The sequence below is a fragment of the Gadus macrocephalus genome, chromosome 22 (genome assembly GCF_031168955.1).
Source record: "Gadus macrocephalus chromosome 22, ASM3116895v1".
Taxonomy (NCBI): Eukaryota; Metazoa; Chordata; class Actinopteri; order Gadiformes; family Gadidae; genus Gadus; species Gadus macrocephalus.
The window spans coordinates 146589-167789 of NC_082403.1; the positions used below are offsets into that span (position 1 = coordinate 146589).

Consider the following 21201-nt stretch of genomic DNA (forward strand, 5'->3'; position numbering starts at 1 on the left):
ATGATGCCGAGAGATTTTAATGTTTTGCTGTTTTTTTTACATGTTTCACTTAAACCAAAGTGCAGTGTTTAAAGCTAAACTTAAGCACTCCTCAACGTAAAAGTACGCTCAGTTATGTGAATATTCAGTTTTATTTATTTTATTTTATGCATCTATTTTATTATTGACGTCATATTCTGGTGGCGGGCGGGTGCACTGCAGACCGGAAGCGGAAACCAGCTGCGATTCCTCGGAGCTTCCCGAAGCTAGCAGGGTTGGTGTGTTTTTATCTCAGACTGTGAGCACTAAACCTTCGACCAGACGGGGGAGACCCTAGTCCAGGTCGAGCCCCCGGTCTAGGCTTTGTGCGCGCGGTTGTGTGGACCATGTGGGTGACTTGAGTTGCGTTTGAAGCCGGTCGTGTAACCGTTAGCATCCTGTTGATAGCAACCTAGCGGGCTGCTACCGCTGTCCGAGGTGCTGAACCCCGGGTCGGGACTCCCGGATCCTCAGTGGTTGAGGGTCTTCAGTCCTGGTTCATGATATTGTTATCGTCCAACACGTTAAAGAATAGCATGTGGTGTTGTGCTCGACCGAGTTGGGATGAGGCCGATGATTTAACACACCGATGCTAATCTGGAGCTAGGCTATGTTCCGCAGTGGGTCAGATAACTCGTCCTTCATGTGTGTGGGAATAGGTGATGGATGTGTCTGTGTCTGTGCGTGTGGAGGTCGTTTCACGGTGATGTGTGTGGGGATAGGTGGTGGATGGGTTGGTGCGTGTGGAGGTCGTTTAACGGTGATGTGTTTATCAGTGCGTTTGGAGGTCGTTTCACGGTGATGTGTGGGTCTCTGTTCTCGTGTAACGCCGTGTCTCCTGGTCTGTCAGCAGGATCCGGTGTCGCATTGAGACCGAGAGGAGACGAACCGCTGGAGCAGCAGAATGAACAGTCGCTGAATCATCTGGTGGCAGAGGAACGACACGCGTCAGGATCTATCCCCGGCACGGCCCCACTGCAACAGAGGTGAGGAGACTGGGTAGGGAGTGGGTAAAGATGGGGTAGAGAGTGGATAAAGATGGGGTAGGCAGGGAGCGGGTAGGCAGGTGGTAAGGGGTTTAGGCTGGACTGTGTCTGTAGATCTGTCTTGGAAACCCTTTGTGGAAGGAAACGTTTTGTTAAGGATAGAACTGATGAACAGATGAAATGCAGAGTATCGTTATCAACAGAAGGCCTGCAGGTAGGGGTCAGGGGACATCTGTCTCTAGGGGTCAGGGGACATCTCTAGGAGGCCTGCAGGTAGGGGTCGGGGGTCACAGGGCTCTAGAGTAGGGCTGATTTGATTTTATTTGGCCCATGCCTTACCCACTGTATATATTATTGTTTTCCGCCATCAGCGCTCAGAATCTGCGCTCACTCTCATTGAATATTATTTATTGGTGCACTTCCATTCCTGACCCATGAATAACACTGTGATACATTTATTGTAGGGTAGCGCTGTTGAGCTCCTATCCTGTTCGGCCGCCTCCCACTAGTAATGTGCGATATAAACGATATAAGATATGAACGATAAAAAACGGCCTACGATGGTGATTTTATTTCTATCGCTTTATCACGCTAATGCATGTTGATGACATAAAAAATTTAAATTTTCGGTTTGGAACGGTTCCATTTCACATTGCAATTTTCGCAACAGTGCCGGATATCCAATATCCAAAGGACGGAATGTCTTTTGGATATCGGACCCAACTATCCAATAGACCAGGGGTGTCAAACGTACGGCCCGCGGGCCGGATCAGGCCCGCGAACGGGTTTAATCCGGCCCGCGAGATGATTTTGTGAAGTACAGTATTGTAAAAAAAAAAAATTATTATTATTTTTTTTTTTATAAAAATCCTTCCTAGCATTACATGAATTGCATTGACTGGCACTGATTAATTTGTTGTACATTGAACTACTGGACAATTGTGTGTAACTGGAAGTCGCTTTGGAATGTAACGTAAAATGATCTGCTATTTTTCAATGAAAGAAACTGCTGTTCTTAATGTGTCCACTAGAAATCGCAATAGCAATTATGTTAAGCAAGCAAACTTTATACCGGGGCTGAGCAGGGAGCAAGTATAAACAGGTAGTGCAGCTAGCCCGGAGCTACCTTGTCGTTCTGCCTTATGCTACGGCCACACCAACCGCGTTGCTCGCAGTGGATACCGCGAGTACCGCGCCTAACCTGACGCTTGATCGGTGTGTGGTGGTTCAATGCTTCCACCGCGTCACCGCGCCACCGCAGCTAGATGAGTCCATGTCCATGCAAGTGAACGGAGCGTTCCCTCTTCGTCATAACTATCAAACCAAACATCCTTCACATTCACTGAGCAAAAATTATGAAATTAAAATGCACATTTCTCGCTACAAATGTTTCCATAAACGCATTTAATGGCGTAACTATGTAACTATTTACACCCAGAATAAAGAAAGATGTCGGCCGTGGCTGCGCTGGAGTCCGAGGTAGGAAACCCAAACGCCGCGTTTGGGTGCATAATAGAGCTTAGATCGGGTTAGATTAAATAATCTCGGATATAAATAACACTAATCGGGTTAAATAACTTCACATGGTGTGTCTGGTGTGTTTCCAGCATTCGTAGTGTTGATCAGCAGAGAAATAGTCCGCCAGGCTGCGTTTACGTGCGTAATTACGTGCAACTTCCGCGCCTAAAGCCCCCAACGCAACGCTTCACCGCGTGTACCGCGCCTAGACCAATGGTTCCCTATGCAAAAATGCAGATTTTCAACGCCCCTACCGCGAGCAACGCGGTTGGTGTGGCCGTACCTTTATACTTCCAACATTATGCGCTTTGGCACTCTCATTGCCCCAAAATGTCTCTGTCAAAAAGACGAAAAGTGGACACAGTGCAGAGTTTTACAAGAAAAATGGTCATCGTCCTTTTTATTTACGGAAGTAAATGGGAAACCTGTGTTTGGTGTGCTCACAGCATGTTTAATTTTACAAAATTATGCCATATTTTTACCGGTCCGGCCCACTTGGGAATAGATTTTCCTCCATGTGGCCCCTAGGCTAAAATGAGTTTGACACCCCTGCAATAGACGTTCCGTCTCCTCTTTGCTCAATGTTGAGCCACGACTCATTTTCACCTGACGGTCCGACAACTTTCTGCTAATCTTGGAGTTACCGCTAATCAAACAATAATTCTTATAATGCGTGCGGCTGAGCGGGTGCCTGTTACGTCCAAAGAGGCTTATGATTTTTAGAACTTGATCGGACCGAGGTGCGTTCACTTTCACATCTCAAGCGAATCGCACCAGGGTTTGTTTTGAAGCGAACCGAGACCACCTCTCCGGCTGGGTCTCGGACTGGCTGTTTGGTCCGTTCCCGAGTTTGATGGTTTGTATTCGCAACAGCCCAGAATGTCCGCACCAAGGGACCGAACTCATTTAGTGTGCACTATCCACGGGAATCAATTCAAAAGGACAAAATCTGTATCAAATAGACAAGCAACGGCTTGGCTGTTCCTCTTTCACACTATGGAACACAACCTCCGTTTGATCGATAAAAAATATCACGTGATCGACCTCAGCCTGTTCCTGAGGTCTGTTTTTATCTGGGGATAAAATCAAATAAAATGTATTATCAATAAAGTATTATAAATGCTAATTACTTCAAGAAATATACTAAGGAATAGTGAATTTCTATGTGCTTACCCTATTCATAGCTGAGAAATCCCGCTCGCAATTCACCGATGAGACTGAAACAATCAGGGCAATGCTGGCAAGGAGACTGAGGCAGGGGTAGAGGTCTAACCACTCATCATACTCACTCGCCAGCAGAGTCAGGAGCTCCTCCTGGCTCTTGTTCTTGAATGAAAGATAAAGCACATAAGAGAAAAAGAGAGAGAGAGAGAGAGAGAGATTTTCACTTACCTGTAATGACCCTGTAATGATATGGTTTTTGAAAGAAAACCACTCTTGGAGGAGCACATTCTCTTGGTCTGGACAGTCTGCAGCTGTGCAATGGACATATTGTCAGGGAGGGCAGCCGAGGTCTAAGGACATGGAAGGCTCCTAGGATGTCCATCTCCTGGAACCTCCTTTTCAGTTCTGTCTCCAGGCCAGTAATGTAGGGTTGGATGACCTACAATGAACAGGTCAGCACATTTCCTCTACCAGGAACAGAAGGATCGAAAATTACTTTCCCTACTCTTATTTTTTTTAAAGTTAAAATCTACACTAATCTGTTTCCACCTCACCTGTTGTTTCAGCAACATTTTGTCTGCTGTCCTCCTGGCCTATATTAATCAGTATCTCTCCTGAACAGCCCGGCCCCTGAGAAGCACTGGGTTGCTCAGGAACATTCGAAATAAATGTATTATATATATGTAATAAACATTTACTAGCCACAGCCATTTGGCTGTTCAACTTCATTTCAGAGTAAGCTAACTACCTCCTCAAGCTGCTCCGTCTCGTCTGGACGAGGCCTTTTTATGGCGCAGAAAAAAGTTTTCAATACTCATCTGGATCAAAGCAACAAACATTCAGAGTCAGAATAAAATAATATTAAGAATAGAATGTAATGAATGTTTTCTATTCTTTTTGATATGGGCACTGTATAGGCCTATCTAAACTATAACCGCATTTCATCTTAATCGCAGTTTACATGTGGACACATCTGATCCGCATTGATGTGGAAGAACAGCTCAATCAGAATAGAAAAGTATCATATATATATATATATATATATATAGATACACGCCTCAATCGGAATACAATTATCTGTTCGGAAAGAATTCTATGCGGAATAGAAGAGGTGGTGTAGTCCGCTATAAACACTTATTCCGATTAGTTTGGGGTTTAACTTAAAGCAGCTGCAGTAGTTCGCAATTGGTCCACTCCGCTGTACTTTAATGCACACCGAACTTTACCGCTGTCAAGGAAAGTGGATTTATTGCCTGATTCACATCTTTGTTATTATCGCTCCGTAGTAGTTACAGTAGTCCGGTAACTTATCAACCCCAGCGTGTCCGGTTGCTAAGCGACGGGTGACGTGTGTGTGTGTGTGTGTGTGTGTGTGTGTGTGTGTGTGTGTGTGTGTGTGTGTGTGTGTGTGTGTGTGTACGTACGAGAATGACAGGGAGAACGAGTGCTATGCGGAGATGAATGAACGGAACAATTTCTATATTTCCAAATCGCGTTATAAAAAAAAAAAAAGACAATCAATTTGTGGCCTGGATGTTGATTCTGTGGTGCCGCGCCACACAATGGTCTATATTTGGGGAACACTGACTAGACCAGGGGAATGCTCTCAGGCCTCTGGTGTCTCTGGTCTATGTATGGGGAACACTGACTAGACCAGGGGAATGTTCTCAGGCCTCTGGTGTCTCTGGTCTATGTATGGGGAACACTGACTAGACCAGGGGAATGTTCTCAGGCCTCTGGTGTCTCTGGTCTATGCATGGGAAACACTGACTAGACCAGGGGAATGTTCTCAGGCCTCTGGTGTCTCTGGTCCTGATCCAGCAGGTCTTATCCTGGTCTTCATCATGACGTCCTCCATGCTCCGCAGGCAGCTCAAGAACCTGGTCCAGAACTACTCTGAGGCCGAGGTCAAGGTGAGGACAACACTCTTAATCTGCATATACCAGGAACCCTTAACTAGTAACCCTAACATTAAACATATCTACCAACCTTTAACCAGTTTCCATTAACTAGGAACCCTTAACTAGTAACATTTAACTACCAACACTTAACTGGTAACTAAACTCTAACCAGACTCTAACCTAGATCTAACTCTAACCTGAATCCAACTCTAACCTGAATCTAACCTGACTCTATCTCTAACCTGACTCTAAAGCCCAGTTCAGACCAAAGATTTGCCTTGCAACGGCTTGCAACTCGCAACTCCATGCGACTCCTTGCGACGAGATGGGCTGCGACGTTCTAAAACTGGGCTGTTTACACTGGCTGCAACGCGCTGCAACAGGCTGCTACGCTAGGTGGTTTCCCTAGCAACTGTGAACGCTCTGGCACAGTTGAGAGCCGCAACAGCATAATTTGCGTAGGTTAGGTTAGATTAGTTAGGTTTGCGATTAGTTAGGTTTGCAATTAGTTTTATTTTTATTTTGCTTGAGAGTAGGCTAGAGTTACTGTGTTTTGTCATTCTCTGGATGTCGGATATTTCAATCGGATATTTTTATGCTGGAGTGGACAGTACGGTACCGGGACGGAGTAAAGCCGTGACGTACAAGTTGTTCTCTGCTGTGATTGGCTGAAGAGAAATAGTTAAATCGCTGCGTTCTAAAACTGGACCTTGCGATTTGACAATCTCTGGCGACTCCTTGCGACTCCTTGCAACTCCTTGCTACGACCCGTTCACACCACCCCTGCGACGTTCTAAAACCGTCTCGTTGCAAGGTGAATCTTTGGTCTGAACTGGGCTTTACTCTAACCTGACTCTAACCTAAATCCAACTCTAACCTGAATCTAACCTGACTCTAACTCTAACCTGACTCTAACTCTAACCTGACTCTAACCTGAATCCAACTCTAACCTGAATCTAACCTGACTCTAACTCTAACTCTAACCTGACTTTAACTGTAACCTGACTCTAACTGTAACCTGGCTCTAACCTGAATCCAACTCTAACCTGAATCTAACCTGACTCTAACTCTAACTCTAACCTGACTTTAACTGTAACCTGACTCTAACTGTAACCTGGCTCTAACCTGAATCCAACTCTAACCTGAATCTAACCTGACTCTAAGGGTGCACTCACACTAGGCCATCTGGCCGTGGCCGTTGGCCGATTTCACACCTAACCGTGCTCAAATGGCCCCATTGTTCTCTGGCCTGCACTCACACTAGGCCATCTGGCCGTGGCCGTTGGCCGTCGCAACTGTGGCCTGGCCACGGTAGGCTCTTGTACATATGTCATCACGTCGTAAGTAACACGTCATCACCAAGCGTCCGCTGCATGGACCATAATAAAGTCTGCCGCCAGTCAGAGTTCTAACAACAATGGACAACAACACAGAGAACACAGTTTGCACTTTGCTTAGTCTGTTGCTTATTTGGATACATGTTTACCGTTTAATGGGAAAGAAGGCTCGTCGCCTTTATTATGTCCGTGGTCGTCGCATGGACTATACGTCATCCAGCTCAGGTTGCGTAGCCGTGCGTGTGCGCGTGTCGGCTCATTAGCATCTGTACCGTGGCGGCCCGTACCGTAGCAGCACACCTCTCCCAAGTGGCCAAGTTGGCCTGAGGGGTGTTCCACGAACGGAGGTTTAACAAACACTGAGTTAACGCTGAACTCTAGGTTGATTTACCCTGTGCCGACTAACCCAGAGTTTTCGGTTCCACAGCAGCGGTTATGCATTAGTTCAATCAACTCGGAGTTGGTTAACACAGGGTTGTGCTCGTCCGCGCCAAACCTAAAAAGACGTGATGTATCGATCATGGAAACCCTGATCGAAATGGCGAAACGGGCCGCTTATTTCAATGAAATGGAACTTCAGGTTCTCCTGGAGAGCTATGACGAGGAGAAGGACATTATCACAAGAAAAGGGAACGCTAAAGCCTCTGCAACCCGGAGAACCAAAGCCTGGCAGCGGATCGCTGACCGCGTAAATGCGTTAGTTACACGTCAAAAGCATGATCCTTAATATTTGAGCCATGAATATATAAATATCCCAGTTAAGCATTCTTAAAGATCCTACCACACAACCCCTTTCTTCTAAGAAAATATGTACTCCGATGGCTTCCAAGTAGGGATGGGTGTGAGGAATCGATTACTCGAGTACTCCTCGTTACAAATGAACTCGGTTGGTGGACAGGCGAACTCGAGTTTGCATATACACACACAAACAAAGTTTTCTGAAACAAATGTATCAATTTTCTGTGCGGGGCCACTAACGCATGCCGTGGGCAGTGGGCACAAAGCAAATTAAATGTATCCATTTCTGTGTGGCGCGTGCCGTGCCGTGTGCAGACACGCCAGAATTCAAAAAGTTAAGAGATGGCGGTTAAAGCAAAGCGCAGCGAAGAATTTAAATACTTTAAAGAAATAGGAGATCATAAGGTGAAATGTAAAATATGCCAAGCGAAATCGAGCTACCAGAGTACTACAAGTAGCCTACTATGTGGCAACATATGCTCCTGAAACACAACGGTGAGTTCGGGAAAGCAGACCGGTGTGTCGGCTATTTTCACCGCCGCAAGACGCAGCTGTAATCACGGCCGTGTAGTGAAGATCACAACGCTGAGTATTTCCATAGTCCATTTGCTGCCGTTTTATTTGCAGCTTTAAATTATTTTCAATGGTTAGGCTACTTTTTTCGTTTTTTTATTTTTTTAAACTGTTACATGCCTTGGTTCAACGTGATTAAATCGTGAGACGCATATTTATTTCTGTAAGGAAAATGTGTTTTGAACGTTTGCAAAAATAAATAATGAATACTCTCATAACTCTGACTGTTTTGATGGAGAATAAGCATTACATGTTTGGTTGGTAATATTGCCGTTCGTCATCAGGCCTATTCCTGCTGCAGATGCGTTTCATTCTAAAAATAGATTCGATTAAACGAGTACTCGATTGATCCTCGAGGAATTCCTTCGATCACTCGAGTTTGGAATTTACTACTCGTGCCCATCCCTACTTCCAAGCAGTCAGCGGATCAAGTATAGACTCTAACCTGAATCCAACTCTAACCTGAATCTAACTCTAACCTGGCTCTAACTCTAACCTGTCTCTAACCTGACTCTAACTCTAACCTGACTCTAACTCTAACCTGGCTCTAACCTGACTCTAACTCTAACCTGACTCTAACTCTAACCTGGCTCTAACCTGGCTCTAACTCTAACCTGACTCTAACTCTAACCTGACTAACTCTAACCTGACTCTAACTCTAACCTGGCTCTAACTCTAACCTGGCTCTAACTCTAACCTAACTCTAACTCTAACCTGACTCTAACTCTAACCTGACTCTAACTCTAACCTGGCTCTAACTCTAACATGGCTCTAACTCTAACCTGACTCTAACTCTAACCTGGCTCTAACTCTAACCTGACTCTAACTCTAACCTGACTCTAACTCTAACCTGGCTCTAACTCGAACCTGACTCTAACTCTAACCTGGCTCTAACCTGACTCTAACTCTAACCTGGCTCTAACTCTAACCTGACTCTAACTCTAACCTGACTCTAACTCTAACCTGGCTCTAACTCTAACCTGACTCTAACTCTAACCTGACTCTAACTACCTGACTCTAACTCTAACCTGGCTCTGACTCTAACCTGACTCTAACTCTAACCTGGCTCTAACTCTAACCTGGCTCTAACTCTAACCTGGCTCTAACTCTAACCTGACTCTAACTCTAACCTGACTCTAACTCTAACCTGGCTCTAACTCTAACCTGACTCTAACCTGACTCTAACTCTAACCTGGCTCTAACCTGACTCTAACTCTAACCTGACTCTACCTACCTGACTCCAGGTAAGGGAGGCCACCTCTAACGACCCCTGGGGTCCGTCCAGCTCCCAGATGGCCGACCTCTCCGACCTCACCTACAACGTGGTGGCCTGCAACGAGATCATGACCATGCTGTGGAAGCGCCTGAAGGACGACAAGAACTGGAGACACATCCACAAGGTGAGGGTGTGGAGCCCCGCCTCCTATCACCGCCTCCTAAAACATCACCAGGTGAGGGTGTGGAGGCCCTGTGCCGTGTCCTCCTAACAGCTGTGCTGGGTCCTCCTAACAGCTGTGCCGTGTCCTCCTAACAGCTGTGCTGGGTCCTCCTAACAGCTGTGCCGTGTCCTCCTAACAGCTGTGCCGTGTCCTCCTAACAGCTGTGCCGTGTCCTCCTAACAGCTGTGCCGTGTCCTCCTAACAGCTGTGCCGTGTCCTCCTAACAGCTGTGCTGTGTCCTCCTAACAGCTGTGCCGTGTCCTCCTAACAGCTGTGCTGTGTCCCCACAGTCTCTCACCCTGCTGGAGTATCTGCTGAAGACGGGCGACGAGCGAGTGATGCTGAAGATGAAGGACAACATCTACATCGTCAAGGCACTTACAGAGTTCCGCTTCATGGACAAAGACGGCAAGGACCAGGTGAGGACGGCCCTCTGAGCCACGGCTCCTTCAGGGATGGGGCTAGGGTTAGGGCTAACCCTGAAGGTCAGGGAGGTCCTGGCAAGGTCCCAGCGCAGTGGGACCTTCCCAGAGGACTGATCCTAAGTACTAGGAACTAGAGGACTGATCCGGAGGCCTGCTGTGCTCCAGTCCTGGTACTCCAGTCCTGATCCGGGTCTTGTCTCAGACAGGGCACTGCTGTGCTCCAGTCCTGGTACTCTAGTCCTGATCCGGGTCTTGTCTCTGACAAGGCACTGCTGTGCTCCAGTCCTGGTACTCTAGTCCTGATCCGGGTCTTGTCTCTGACAAGGCACTGCTGTGCTCCAGTCCTGGTACTCTAGTCCTGATCCGGGTCTTATCTCTGACTGGGCACTGCTGTGCTCCAGTCCTGGTACTCCAGTCCTGATCCGGGTCTTGTCTCTGACTGGGCACTGCTGTGCTCCAGTCCTGGTACTCCAGTCCTGATCCGGGTCTTGTCTCTGACTGGGCACTGCTGTGCTCCAGTCCTGGTACTCCAGTCCTGATCCGGGTCTTGTCTCTGACAGGGCACCACCGTGCGGGAGAAGGCCAAGGTGGTGCTGGTGCTGATGGAGGACGACGAGAAGCTGAAGACGGAGCGAGACTTTGCGGTGAAGACCCGAGAGAAGACCTCTAAGAGCGCTGCAGGTAGGACCGCCTCGTCCCGCCCACACTCTGGGAGGTCATGATGCGACCGTGTCTCACCCTGTCTCCCCTCCAGCCTCCTCCTCAGACACGCCCAAGGACGCCAGCTACCGGCCGTGCTACGTGGCCGGGGCGTCCGGCCTGCCCTCCCTGGACAACATCCCCTCGGTGGCCGACCTCACCGCCTCCTTCGCCGCCCGCAAGGAGGAGCGGCTGAGGCAGGAGGAGGAGAAGAAGGAGGCGGAGCGGAGGGTGAGTGAAGGGCTGGAGGTGGTGGTGGTGGTGGTGGTGGTGGTGGTGCTGAAGGTGGTGGTGGTGATGAAGGTGTCCTCTGTCCTCCAGTCCAAGCTGACGGAGGAGGAGCTGCAGTGGGAGGACGCGGGCAGACCAGAGGCCTCTCGACCCCCGCCCCGGGCCAGGGACCCCCCGGGCGCCCAGCTGGAGCCCGCCCCCCCTGAGGAGCCCCAAGAGGCGGCCGACCCGTGGGGCGCGCCCCCCAAGCCGCCCAGCGACCCCTGGGGGGCTCCGGCCAAGACGGAGGAGGACCCCTTGGCCGCCCCCCCGGCCGCGGAGGACCCGTTCTCCTCGCCGCCCTGCGACGGCGAGGACCCCTTTGTGGCGTCAAAGGACCCCGACGACCCCTTCGCCGCCCCCAAGGACAGACCGGACCCCTTCAGTGCCCCCCAAGAGAAGCCCTTCGGCGCGCCTAAGGCCGGCCCGGACCCCTTCTCTGCGGGCAAGGAGGATCCTTTTGCTGAGCCTCAGGGCACAACGGACCCCTTCGGGACGTCCAAGGACGACCCCTTCAGCGCGGCGCAAGACTTCGACTTCAGCGCCTCCAAGGACGACCCCTTCAACCCCCCGAAGAACCATGCTGTCAGCACCCCCAAAGCTGACCCGTCCCCAGCAAACAATGACCCCATCGACCCCTTTGCTACGCCAGCGCCATCCCCCCCTAAAGGGGACCCCTTCAGCACCCTGTCCAGCTCCCCTAAAGGGGACCCCTTCAGCACCCTGTCCAGCTCCCCTAAAGGGGACCCCTTTGATACCCTGTCCAGCCCCCCTAAAGGGGACCCCTTCAGCGCCCTGTCCAGCCCTCCTAAAGGGGACCCCTTCAGCGCCCTGTCCAGCCCCCCTAAAGGGGACCCCTTCAGCGCCCTGTCCAGCCCTCCTAAAGGGGACCCCTTCGACACCCTGTCCAGCCCCCCTAAAGGGGACCCCTTCAGCGCCCTGTCCAGCCCCCCTAAAGGGGACCCCTTCAGCGCCCTGTCCAGCCCCCCTAAAGGGGACCCCTTCAGCGCCCTGTCCAGCCCCCCTAAAGGGGACCCCTTTGACACCCTGTCCAGCCCCCTCAGAGAGGAGCCCTTCGTGGCCCCCACCACCCCCCCCAAGGCCGTCCCCTCAGACCCCTTCGGCGCCCTGGCCGGGAGCCCCTCTGTGGACGCCTGGGAGCCCACCGCCAGCTCCCCGTCCGCGCCGTCGGACCCCTGGGCGGCCCCAGGTGAGAGGCGCTCAGGAGCTCTGGAGCCAGGTGTGCTGCCGAAGGCGTGGCCGTTACCGGCCGTTGAAGGACAGGTTCTTGTAGTGGGAGATGTTAGAGCTTTCCTTCCCCGTTCAGATTCCTGAACCTCGGCCGACACGTGGCAGTGGGGACTTCATACCGAGACAGCCTGTAGCTCCTAACTGCTGAAGCCCTTGTTCTTAGTGAAGGGTTATCTTATGATGACAGCGATGGAAGGTCGGCTACCTTACTATTTCTTTTTTCAGAACGAGATCATTTCAGCACTAGCTCACGACAGGCTACGGAATGTGCTGCTTATACCAGAGTTAAGGCGACCCCCTTAACAATGAGCACATTTCACAGACTGAGGTGAGCTATTGCTTTTATAAAACGGTTACCAGTATGGCGAATGAAAGGCATAGACTAAACACACTAAATTTTGAAAAAAAAACTATTTATTTGGACAAATAAAATTAATGAAGTCCCTCCTGACTGCCTGCAAAGTGTACGGAGGATGCTATGCACTGTGGTGTCCTCCGAGAGACGGCTGGGCTTGATGCGCCTGCAATGTAGCTACTATCAGCAGTTCACTCACTGTGTACCGATTGCTTTAGCGCTGTAGCTACTAGGGATGGGCATTTGAAGAAATTTTCTTGATCGAGCATCGCTAGAGTTATCGATCAATTATCGATTAATCATTAACTTTTTTCTATGTTTTTTTTCTAATGTTTTTATCAATGAAATCTTTATTCCAACAATAATGTATGGGCCAAAATTAATACAATACAGTTAACTTGAAGACCTACAACTGTTTAACAGTTTTAAAATAATAAATACAGGCATTATAGGTTATAGGCCTATGCGGCGCTCGTAAAGTCCGAACAATGCGCCTACAGGCGCTCTTAAAGGTTTGGAAACGATTCAACAAGACTAAATCTGTAGCCTATTCCAATTACAATAAGTAGCGAACTTATCGGACAACAATAATCAAACAAAGGCAGTGGGCATTAAACTGTATAACTGTTATGAAAAAAAAGGGGGGGGAAAGGCCGACATATAATGCCTGCAGCCGGCGCGCGGAAAAGGCTCGCAACAAAAAGATGAGCCACCCATTTACAAACAATTGCATGAACTAGTCTATCTAAAAGCAATACCTTATTGAACATATATAAGGCTGGACTTGTTGCTAAAATATCACAGTTTTGGCAAAATGTAACGACTCCAAGAGGCACCAAGCGGAGCGAGAGTCAACACATTAAGAAAGAAAAGAGCGACTCACATACGGTGGTGACTGTCGTCCATAGCATACAGTAACTCCAGCCTACATATTTTTGTTTAGGAATATAAGCATGTTAACATGCTCGGGGGTCAGACGCGAACGCAGCCTTGTAACTGTCAGTCCAGCAGCAGAAAACACCCGCTCTGACGGGACCGAAGTTGCGGGGATGCAGAGGTATTGTCGCGCTAACTTTGACAGCCTGGGGAACCTTCTTCCATTCACTTTCCACCAGTCGGCAGGGTTATATTCAATTAAATGCTTCAAGACTCACAGTATGCAACACAACGTCCTTTTAATCGATAACAATATAAATTGATCGACGCATTTCTTAACGATCAATTATCGAGCATCGATTAATTATGCCCATCCCTAGTAGCTACTATCAGCAGTTCACTCACTGTGTACCGATTGCTTTAGCGCTGTAGCTACTATCAGCAGTTCACTCACTGTGTACCGATTGCTTTAGCGCTGTAGCTACTATCAGCAGTTCACTCACTGTGTACCGATTGCTTTAGCGCTGTAGCTACTATCAGCAGTTCACTCACTGTGTACCGATTGCTTTAGCGCTGTAGCTACTATCAGCAGTTCACTCACTGTGTACCGATTGCTTTAGCGCTGTAGCTACTATCAGCAGTTCACTCACTGTGTACCGATTGCTTTAGCGCTGTAGCTACTATCAGCAGTTCACTCACTGTGTACCGATTGCTTTAGCGCTGTAGCTACTATCAGCAGTTCACTCACTGTGTACCGATTGCTTTAGCGCTGTAGCTACTATCAGCAGTTCACTCACTGTGTACCGATTGCTTTAGCGCTGTAGCTACTATCAGCAGTTCACTCACTGTGTACCGATTGCTTTAGCGCTGTAGCTACTATCAGCAGTTCACTCACTGTGTACCGATTGCTTTAGCGCTGTAGCTACTATCAGCAGTTCACTCACTGTGTACCGATTGCTTTAGCGCTGTAGCTACTATCAGCAGTTCACTCACTGTGTACCGATTGCTTTAGCGCTGTAGCTACTATCAGCAGTTCACTCACTGTGTACCGATTGCTTTAGCGCTGTAGCTACTATCAGCAGTTCACTCACTGTGTACCGATTGCTTTAGCGCTGTAGCTACTATCAGCAGTTCACTCACTGTGTACCGATTGCTTTAGCGCTGTAGCTACTATCAGCAGTTCACTCACTGTGTACCGATTGCTTTAGCGCTGTAGCTACTATCAGCAGTTCACTCACTGTGTACCGATTGCTTTAGCGCTGTAGCTACTATCAGCAGTTCACTCACTGTGTACCGATTGCTTTAGCGCTGTAGCTACTATCAGCAGTTCACTCACTGTGTACCGATTGCTTTAGCGCTGTAGCTACTATCAGCAGTTCACTCACTGTGTACCGATTGCTTTAGCGCTGTAGCTACTATCAGCAGTTCACTCACTGTGTACCGATTGCTTTAGCGCTGTAGCTACTATCAGTTCACTCACTGTGTACCGATTGCTTTCGTTAGTGTCCTGGACCTCTCCATCGCCTTGCTCACTCCCGGAAGTACAACATTTCCACCCTCTCCACCAATCAACATATTTTTACAAAATGATAATAATACAAAATCATTTGTATTCTTATAGTTATGCGTGAGCATCCATGTTTTTCTGACTTTCAGTTTGAATGCCGTTCCGACTTCCCTCCTCCTTCGCTAACGAACAGCCTAACACCGTAGTGTTCGTTGCTCTCTGTGAGGTAAATGCGTCATGTGATCTGATCGGACCACAGACTCGCCGATACCCTATCCTGCATTTGAGGCGGTATCGGTGGCACTGGTTCCCATGGGAAACACCTTAGATACTGGTAACGGTATGGGAACCACTCTACCTGTAGTGACACCGCCTCACAGCAGCCGGCGGTGTCAGAGGCCCGGTCTGAATCCCGGTCTGATCCCGGTCTGAATTCCGGTGTGATCCCGGTGTGATCCCGGTCTGAATCCCGGTCTGATCCCGGTCTGATCCCGGTCTGAATCCCGGTTTGAATCCCGGTCTGAATCCCGGTGTGATCCCGGTCTGAATCCCGGTCTGATCCCGGTGTGATCCCGGTGTGATCCCTCTGTGTCAGAGAGCCCTTCATGATGTGAGCACCATGCCCCGCCCACAGACGCCGCACCAGCCAATCCGGACGATGCTTGGGGCTCGCCTGCCCCGCCCCCATGCTCCGCCCCCTCCGATGACCCGTTCGGAGACGGGCCGCCCAAAGCCAGCGACCCCTGGGGTGCCCCCGGCAATACACCTAGCAACGGCACAGGTAAAGCACACCCCCTTTATTGTACCCCTCTGTCATGGACTTCACCCCTCTATCATCACCCCTCTATCATCACCCCTCTATCATCACCCCTCCATCATCACCCCTCTATCATCACCCCTCCATCATCACCCCTCCATCATCACCCCTCTATCATCACCCCTCTATCATCACCCCTCTATCATCACCCCTCTATCATCACCCCTCCATCATCACCCCTCCATCATCACCCCTCCATCATCACCCCTCCATCATCACCCCTCTATCATCACCCCTCCATCATCACCCCTCCATCATCACCCCTCCATCATCACCCCTCCATCATCACCCCTCCATCATCACCCCTCCATCATCACCCCTCCATCATCACCCCTCTATCATCACCCCTCTATCATCACCCCTCCATCATCACCCCTCCATCATCACCCCTCCATCATCACCCCTCCATCATCACCCCTCCATCATCACCCCTCCATCATCACCCCTCTATCATCACCCCTCTATCATCACCCCTCCATCATCACCCCTCCATCATCACCCCTCCATCATCACCCCTCCATCATCACCCCTCTATCATCACCCCTCTATCATCACCCCTCTATCATCACCCCTCTATCATCACCCCTCCATCATCACCCCTCTATCATCACCCCTCCATCATCACCCCTCTATCATCACCCCTCCATCATCACCCCTCTATCATCACCCCTCCATCATCACCCCTCTATCATCACCCCTCTATCATCACCCCTCTATCATCACCCCTCTATCATCACCCCTCCATCATCACCCCTCCATCATCACCCCTCTATCATCACCCCTCTATCATCACCCCTCCATCATCACCCCTCCATCATCACCCCTCTATCATCACCCCTCCATCATCACCCCTCCATCATCACCCCTCCATCATCACCCCTCTATCATCACCCCTCCATCATCACCCCTCCATCATCACCCCTCCATCATCACCCCTCTATCATCACCCCTCCATCATCACCCCTCTATCATCACCCCTCTATCATCACCCCTCTATCATCACCCCTCTATCATCCCCCCTCTATCATCACCCCTCTATCATCCCCCCTCTATCATCACCCCTCCATCATCACCCCTCCATCATCACCCCTCCATCATCACCCCTCCATCATCACCCCTCCATCATCACCCCTCTATCATCACCCCTCTATCATCACCCCTCTATCATCCCCCCTCCATCATCCCCCCTCTATCATCCCCCCTCTATCATCACCCCTCTATCATCACCCCTCCATCATCACCCCTCCATCATCACCCCTCCATCATCACCCCTCTATCATCACCCCTCTATCATCACCCCTCTATCATCACCCCTCTATCATCACCCCTCTATCATCCCCCCTCTATCATCCCCCCTCTATCATCACCCCTCTATCATCACCCCTCTATCATCACCCCTCTATCATCACCCCTTCCTCAGTACTGTTAGCTCCATGCTAGCCCTTTGATGTCCGACTCTTCGTGTGTGTGTGTGTGTGTGTGTGTGTGTGTGTGTGTGTGTGTGTGTGTGTGTGTGTGTGTGTGTGTGTGTGTGTGTGTGTGTGTGTGTGTGTGTGTTAACTCATCTTCTGCTGTCTTTAACCACTGAACCGTCTTAATGATTCCTAACTGTTCTCTCATGCCTAGGGATGGGGCTAACCCTAACCCATCTTCTGCTGTCTTTAACCACTGAACCGTCTTATCTGTTCATAACTCTTCTCTAACTCTTCTCATGGTTAGGGTGAGGGTTAACCCTAGGGTTATGGTTAACCCTCACCCTTCTCCAACTCTTTTCATGGTTTGGGTTAGGGTTAACCCCAGGGTTTGGGTTAGGGTTAACCCTCACCCTTCTCCAACTCTTGTCATGGTTTGGGTTAGGGTTAACCCCAGGGTTAGGGTTAACCCTAACCCTTCTCCAACTCTTGTCATGGTTTGGGTTAGGGTTAACCCTAACCCTTCTCCAACTCTTGTCATGGTTAAGGCCTTCAGCTCAATGCACAGCTCTTCTCTCCTCACTAAACCCCTCCTTAACGCTGCCTAACTCTCTCCTCCTCCACCCCCACCCCCCTCCTTGCCTCCTCCTCCTCCTCCGCTTGCCCCCCCCCCCCCCCCTCCGGGCCCCTAGAGAACTCCTTCTAGAGTAGATGTGGGTCCTGGTCTGCTTACAGGTGGGCCCCGGCCGCCCCCCCCCCACCGGACCCCCCCCAGCCGGGCCGCGGCGGCCTCCTTCCTGGGCTCGGCCGGAGCCAAGCTGGTGGACCTGGACTCCCTCCTCTCCTCGCCCCCCCCCCCGCCCCCCCCGGCCGGTAAGGGGGGGGGTGCCTCCCACCGGCTCTCGGGTCTCTGTGTTTCGGGGATTTTCTCCCAGGGTTTGGACTTGTGGACTCGTTGGTCTGTGATTGGTCGGTTAGTTTCAGAGGTTTGAGGTTGATGGACTGTCCCCCCCTCACTGAGGACCTGATTGAAGACCACAACCCTCTGGCATGGTTCGTTCTGGTCTTCAAACTCGGGATCAGGCAGACTACGGATGAACCGACGTACTACAGATATGTGTTCATCTATCGCCTAACGTAGATCAATACACATCCATAGAGTCTCAATGGTGGAGAGGCCTAATCAATAATACTACAGAAATGTAGTATTATTGATCAATATAGAATCTACATTCATCTATAGTCGGGAGCTGAACCTTGACCTGACGTGTGTGTATATACCTGTAGAGTTGACTCCGCCCACTCCCTCTCCCCTGTGCTGCACTATGCTCTCTCTACCGGTATGCTCCTCCTCCTGCTCCTCCTCCTCCTCCCCCCCCTTCTGCTCCTCGTCCTCTTCCTCCTCCTCTTCCTCCTCCTCTCGCTGCTCCTGGTTTTTCCCAGGTTCACTGAGCGGGCCGCTGGGCCGAACCATTACCATGGCGGGGGTGCCCCCCCTCTCCTCGTCGTCGCCCCTCCCCTCCGGTCTCTTTGGTTCGGTCCGCCTGGCCCCATGTGACCCGTCCCGCCCCCTTTACGGAGCGGTCCAACCGCCCCCGTGGGGGGGCAAGTCTCACCGGCCGGCCCCGTCCAGTGGAACGTACCATCCCGGAGCTCAGCCGGCTCCCCCTTTCTTAGGAACAGGAATGGTACAGTCCGGACACGTCGTCGGGGGAAACCGCTTGGCTCCGCATCCAGGCACTCCACCCTGTTTCCCGCCGTCAATGGTTCAACCCGGCTCTGGGGGCGGGGCACCGACGGCAGGTTCCATCCCTTGGCAGGGCGGGGGGGGGCAGTGGGGCGTTGGGTGAGACCGCTGGACCCTTCCTCCTCTCAACCCCAAACCGCCCCCCCTCTGTCGTATCAACGTTTAAATAGATGCAGTGTATTAAACGCACGCCGGCAGGAAGTGGAGCCTGCAAGGCGGGAAACACAGCTCATTTCCTGTGGTTGGTGTTTGACCATATAGATATATATGTGTGTGTGTGTGTGTGTGTGGCTTCTGAGTGTGTGGGTTTGCACACCATAGATATATATATTAACTAGATGCCTCGTCCGCGCTGCTGGCCAATGGAGTCGAACGTCACCACTGGCGGCCATCTTACCACAGTAAGCTGCTCAGCCATAACATTGTGTTGGTAGTGGTACATGTACTTTTTAAACAACCATAACTTGCTAAATTTTCAACGGATTTTCAAACGGTTTGGTTTGTTATAATCGTCAGAGATGTAGTTATGACACTGCATACTTTTGATAGAATAATGAAAAATAGAATAATGTTCTAAAATAGGTACAATATCATAACCACGTTAATAACGTTTGTAATAAACCTAACCGTTTGTAAATCGGTTGAAAATTGAGCAAGTTATGGTTATTTAAAAAGTACACGTACCACTACCAACACAATGTTATGGGTGAGCAGCTATCTGTGGTAAGATGGCCGACCAATGGTGACGTTCTAGACGCCGTCGTAGGGCATCTAGTTAATATATATATCTATGGTGCACACTGTGTGCATGTGTCTTATGTAGATAGTAGACGTGTCAGATTAACCTCTAAATATGTATTACTGTTGAGATCAGAAGTAATTATTTATTGATTTATGCGGCGGTATTGACGACCTGTTGGGTTCCTCTGTATATTATTGATTTAAGGGATTGGTGTTCGGATAATCACGTGGTTCAACTTGCGGTTGTAAGCTCTGATTTGATTGGCTGGCAGCACTTCCTGGTTCTGTGACCAGAGCATGATCAATAAACAGGTGAACCAACCGTGTCTTCATCTGTTTATGTTCACGCGGTTTATTAAACGCCCGAACGCAAACACCAGCGTGATGTTGATCAGCCTTAACACCCCCCCCCCCCCCCCCCCGCACGACGCCACAAGTAGACCGGTCCATCGGGCACGCTGTGGCACATGGGGTGGACCAGTCCATGGGACACGGGGTGGACCAGTCCATGGGACACGGGGTGGGGGGTGGATCGGTCCACCCCTTGGCCCATGGACCGGTCCACCCCCCACCCCTTGGGACACAGGGTGGACCTGTCCATGGGCCAAGGGCCAAAGGGTGGACCGGTCCACAGGTCACGACCAACAATGACCTGGGCTGTGCTACGATATCCGTACTTCCATGAGTAAACTTAAACGTACACTATCCGCACTCGGTAAGTGCGTAGATTTTGTGCGCTGGCCGGAAATTATGATTGCGAATTCCACCGCGGCTCGTCCCCCGTGATAAACATCCCGCTTTGAACGGTGACCCTTTCGCCTGGCAGCTATAAAAAGCTATAAAAGCTATTAAAACTACAAAATGACCCATTAATGCAGGCTATGTAGAAAATGCACCGACGTTAGCTCAGCCTCTTCCACTACGTAGCTAAGATGGCTGCCGTACACTTATTTTCACCTCGATTGTAAATGGAACGCCATACGTACTCTAAGTATAGTAAGTACGGGAAGTATTGATATCGGAACACGCCAATGGAGATATCCTGCTAACACGAGGTATCTAAGCTACAAGCTAAAGCACAACGGAACCGTTCAACATGTGGACTGTTGGAGCGCGTTCCCTCTGAGCGGAACGTTCAGTGAGCTTAAAACGACTCCCCGCTGCCGCCCGTCTGCCGCCGTTGGGCCGTAGTGTAACGGCGTCTCACAGTCCCGCTCTGTAGAAGAAAGGGCTCATTGTTCCAACATGTAGAGACTCTCCATTATTCATAATCCAGCCATCATTGAAATATGCTTCGTTCATATTACAGCAACTCTCTGTGTTCATTTATTTTGTAATTGTTAAATTCCTTAATTTGTTTGTGCATTTGAAGTTGTGACTGTTCTGTTAATAAACGCTCTATGAAAAAAAGATCTGAAACCAATGTC

At 49.9% G+C, this 21201-nt stretch overlaps 1 protein-coding gene across 2 annotated transcripts; it reads left to right on the top strand.

Annotated features, from left to right (window-relative positions):
- Window positions 1–234: 234 nt before the first annotated feature.
- On the top strand, window positions 235–18092 carry LOC132451067 (epsin-1-like). Of its 2 annotated transcripts, none has more exons than XM_060043341.1 (9): window positions 235–1004; window positions 5508–5599; window positions 9480–9635; window positions 9965–10093; window positions 10660–10780; window positions 10854–11029; window positions 11120–12278; window positions 15692–15838; window positions 17979–18092. In XM_060043341.1, exons 2-9 carry the CDS (start codon window positions 5531–5533, stop codon window positions 17990–17992), a joined length of 1971 nt encoding a protein of 656 aa, XP_059899324.1. In that variant the 5' UTR covers window positions 235–1004; window positions 5508–5530; the 3' UTR covers window positions 17993–18092. The 2 variants fall into 2 exon arrangements, with proteins under 2 accessions (XP_059899324.1, XP_059899325.1); XM_060043342.1 differs by having other exon boundaries at window positions 5511–5599.
- The last annotated feature ends 3109 nt before the right edge of the window (window positions 18093–21201 follow it).

Coding starts and splice junctions, on each gene's coding strand:
- LOC132451067 (XM_060043341.1), top strand. CDS start 5,531: ATGACGTCCTCCATGCTCCGCAGGCAGCTCAAGAACCTGGTCCAGAAC. Junction 5,600..9,479: donor ACTCTGAGGCCGAGGTCAAG/GTGAGGACAACA, acceptor ACCTGACTCCAG/GTAAGGGAGGCCACCTCTAA. Junction 10,094..10,659: donor ACAAAGACGGCAAGGACCAG/GTGAGGACGGCC, acceptor TGTCTCTGACAG/GGCACCACCGTGCGGGAGAA.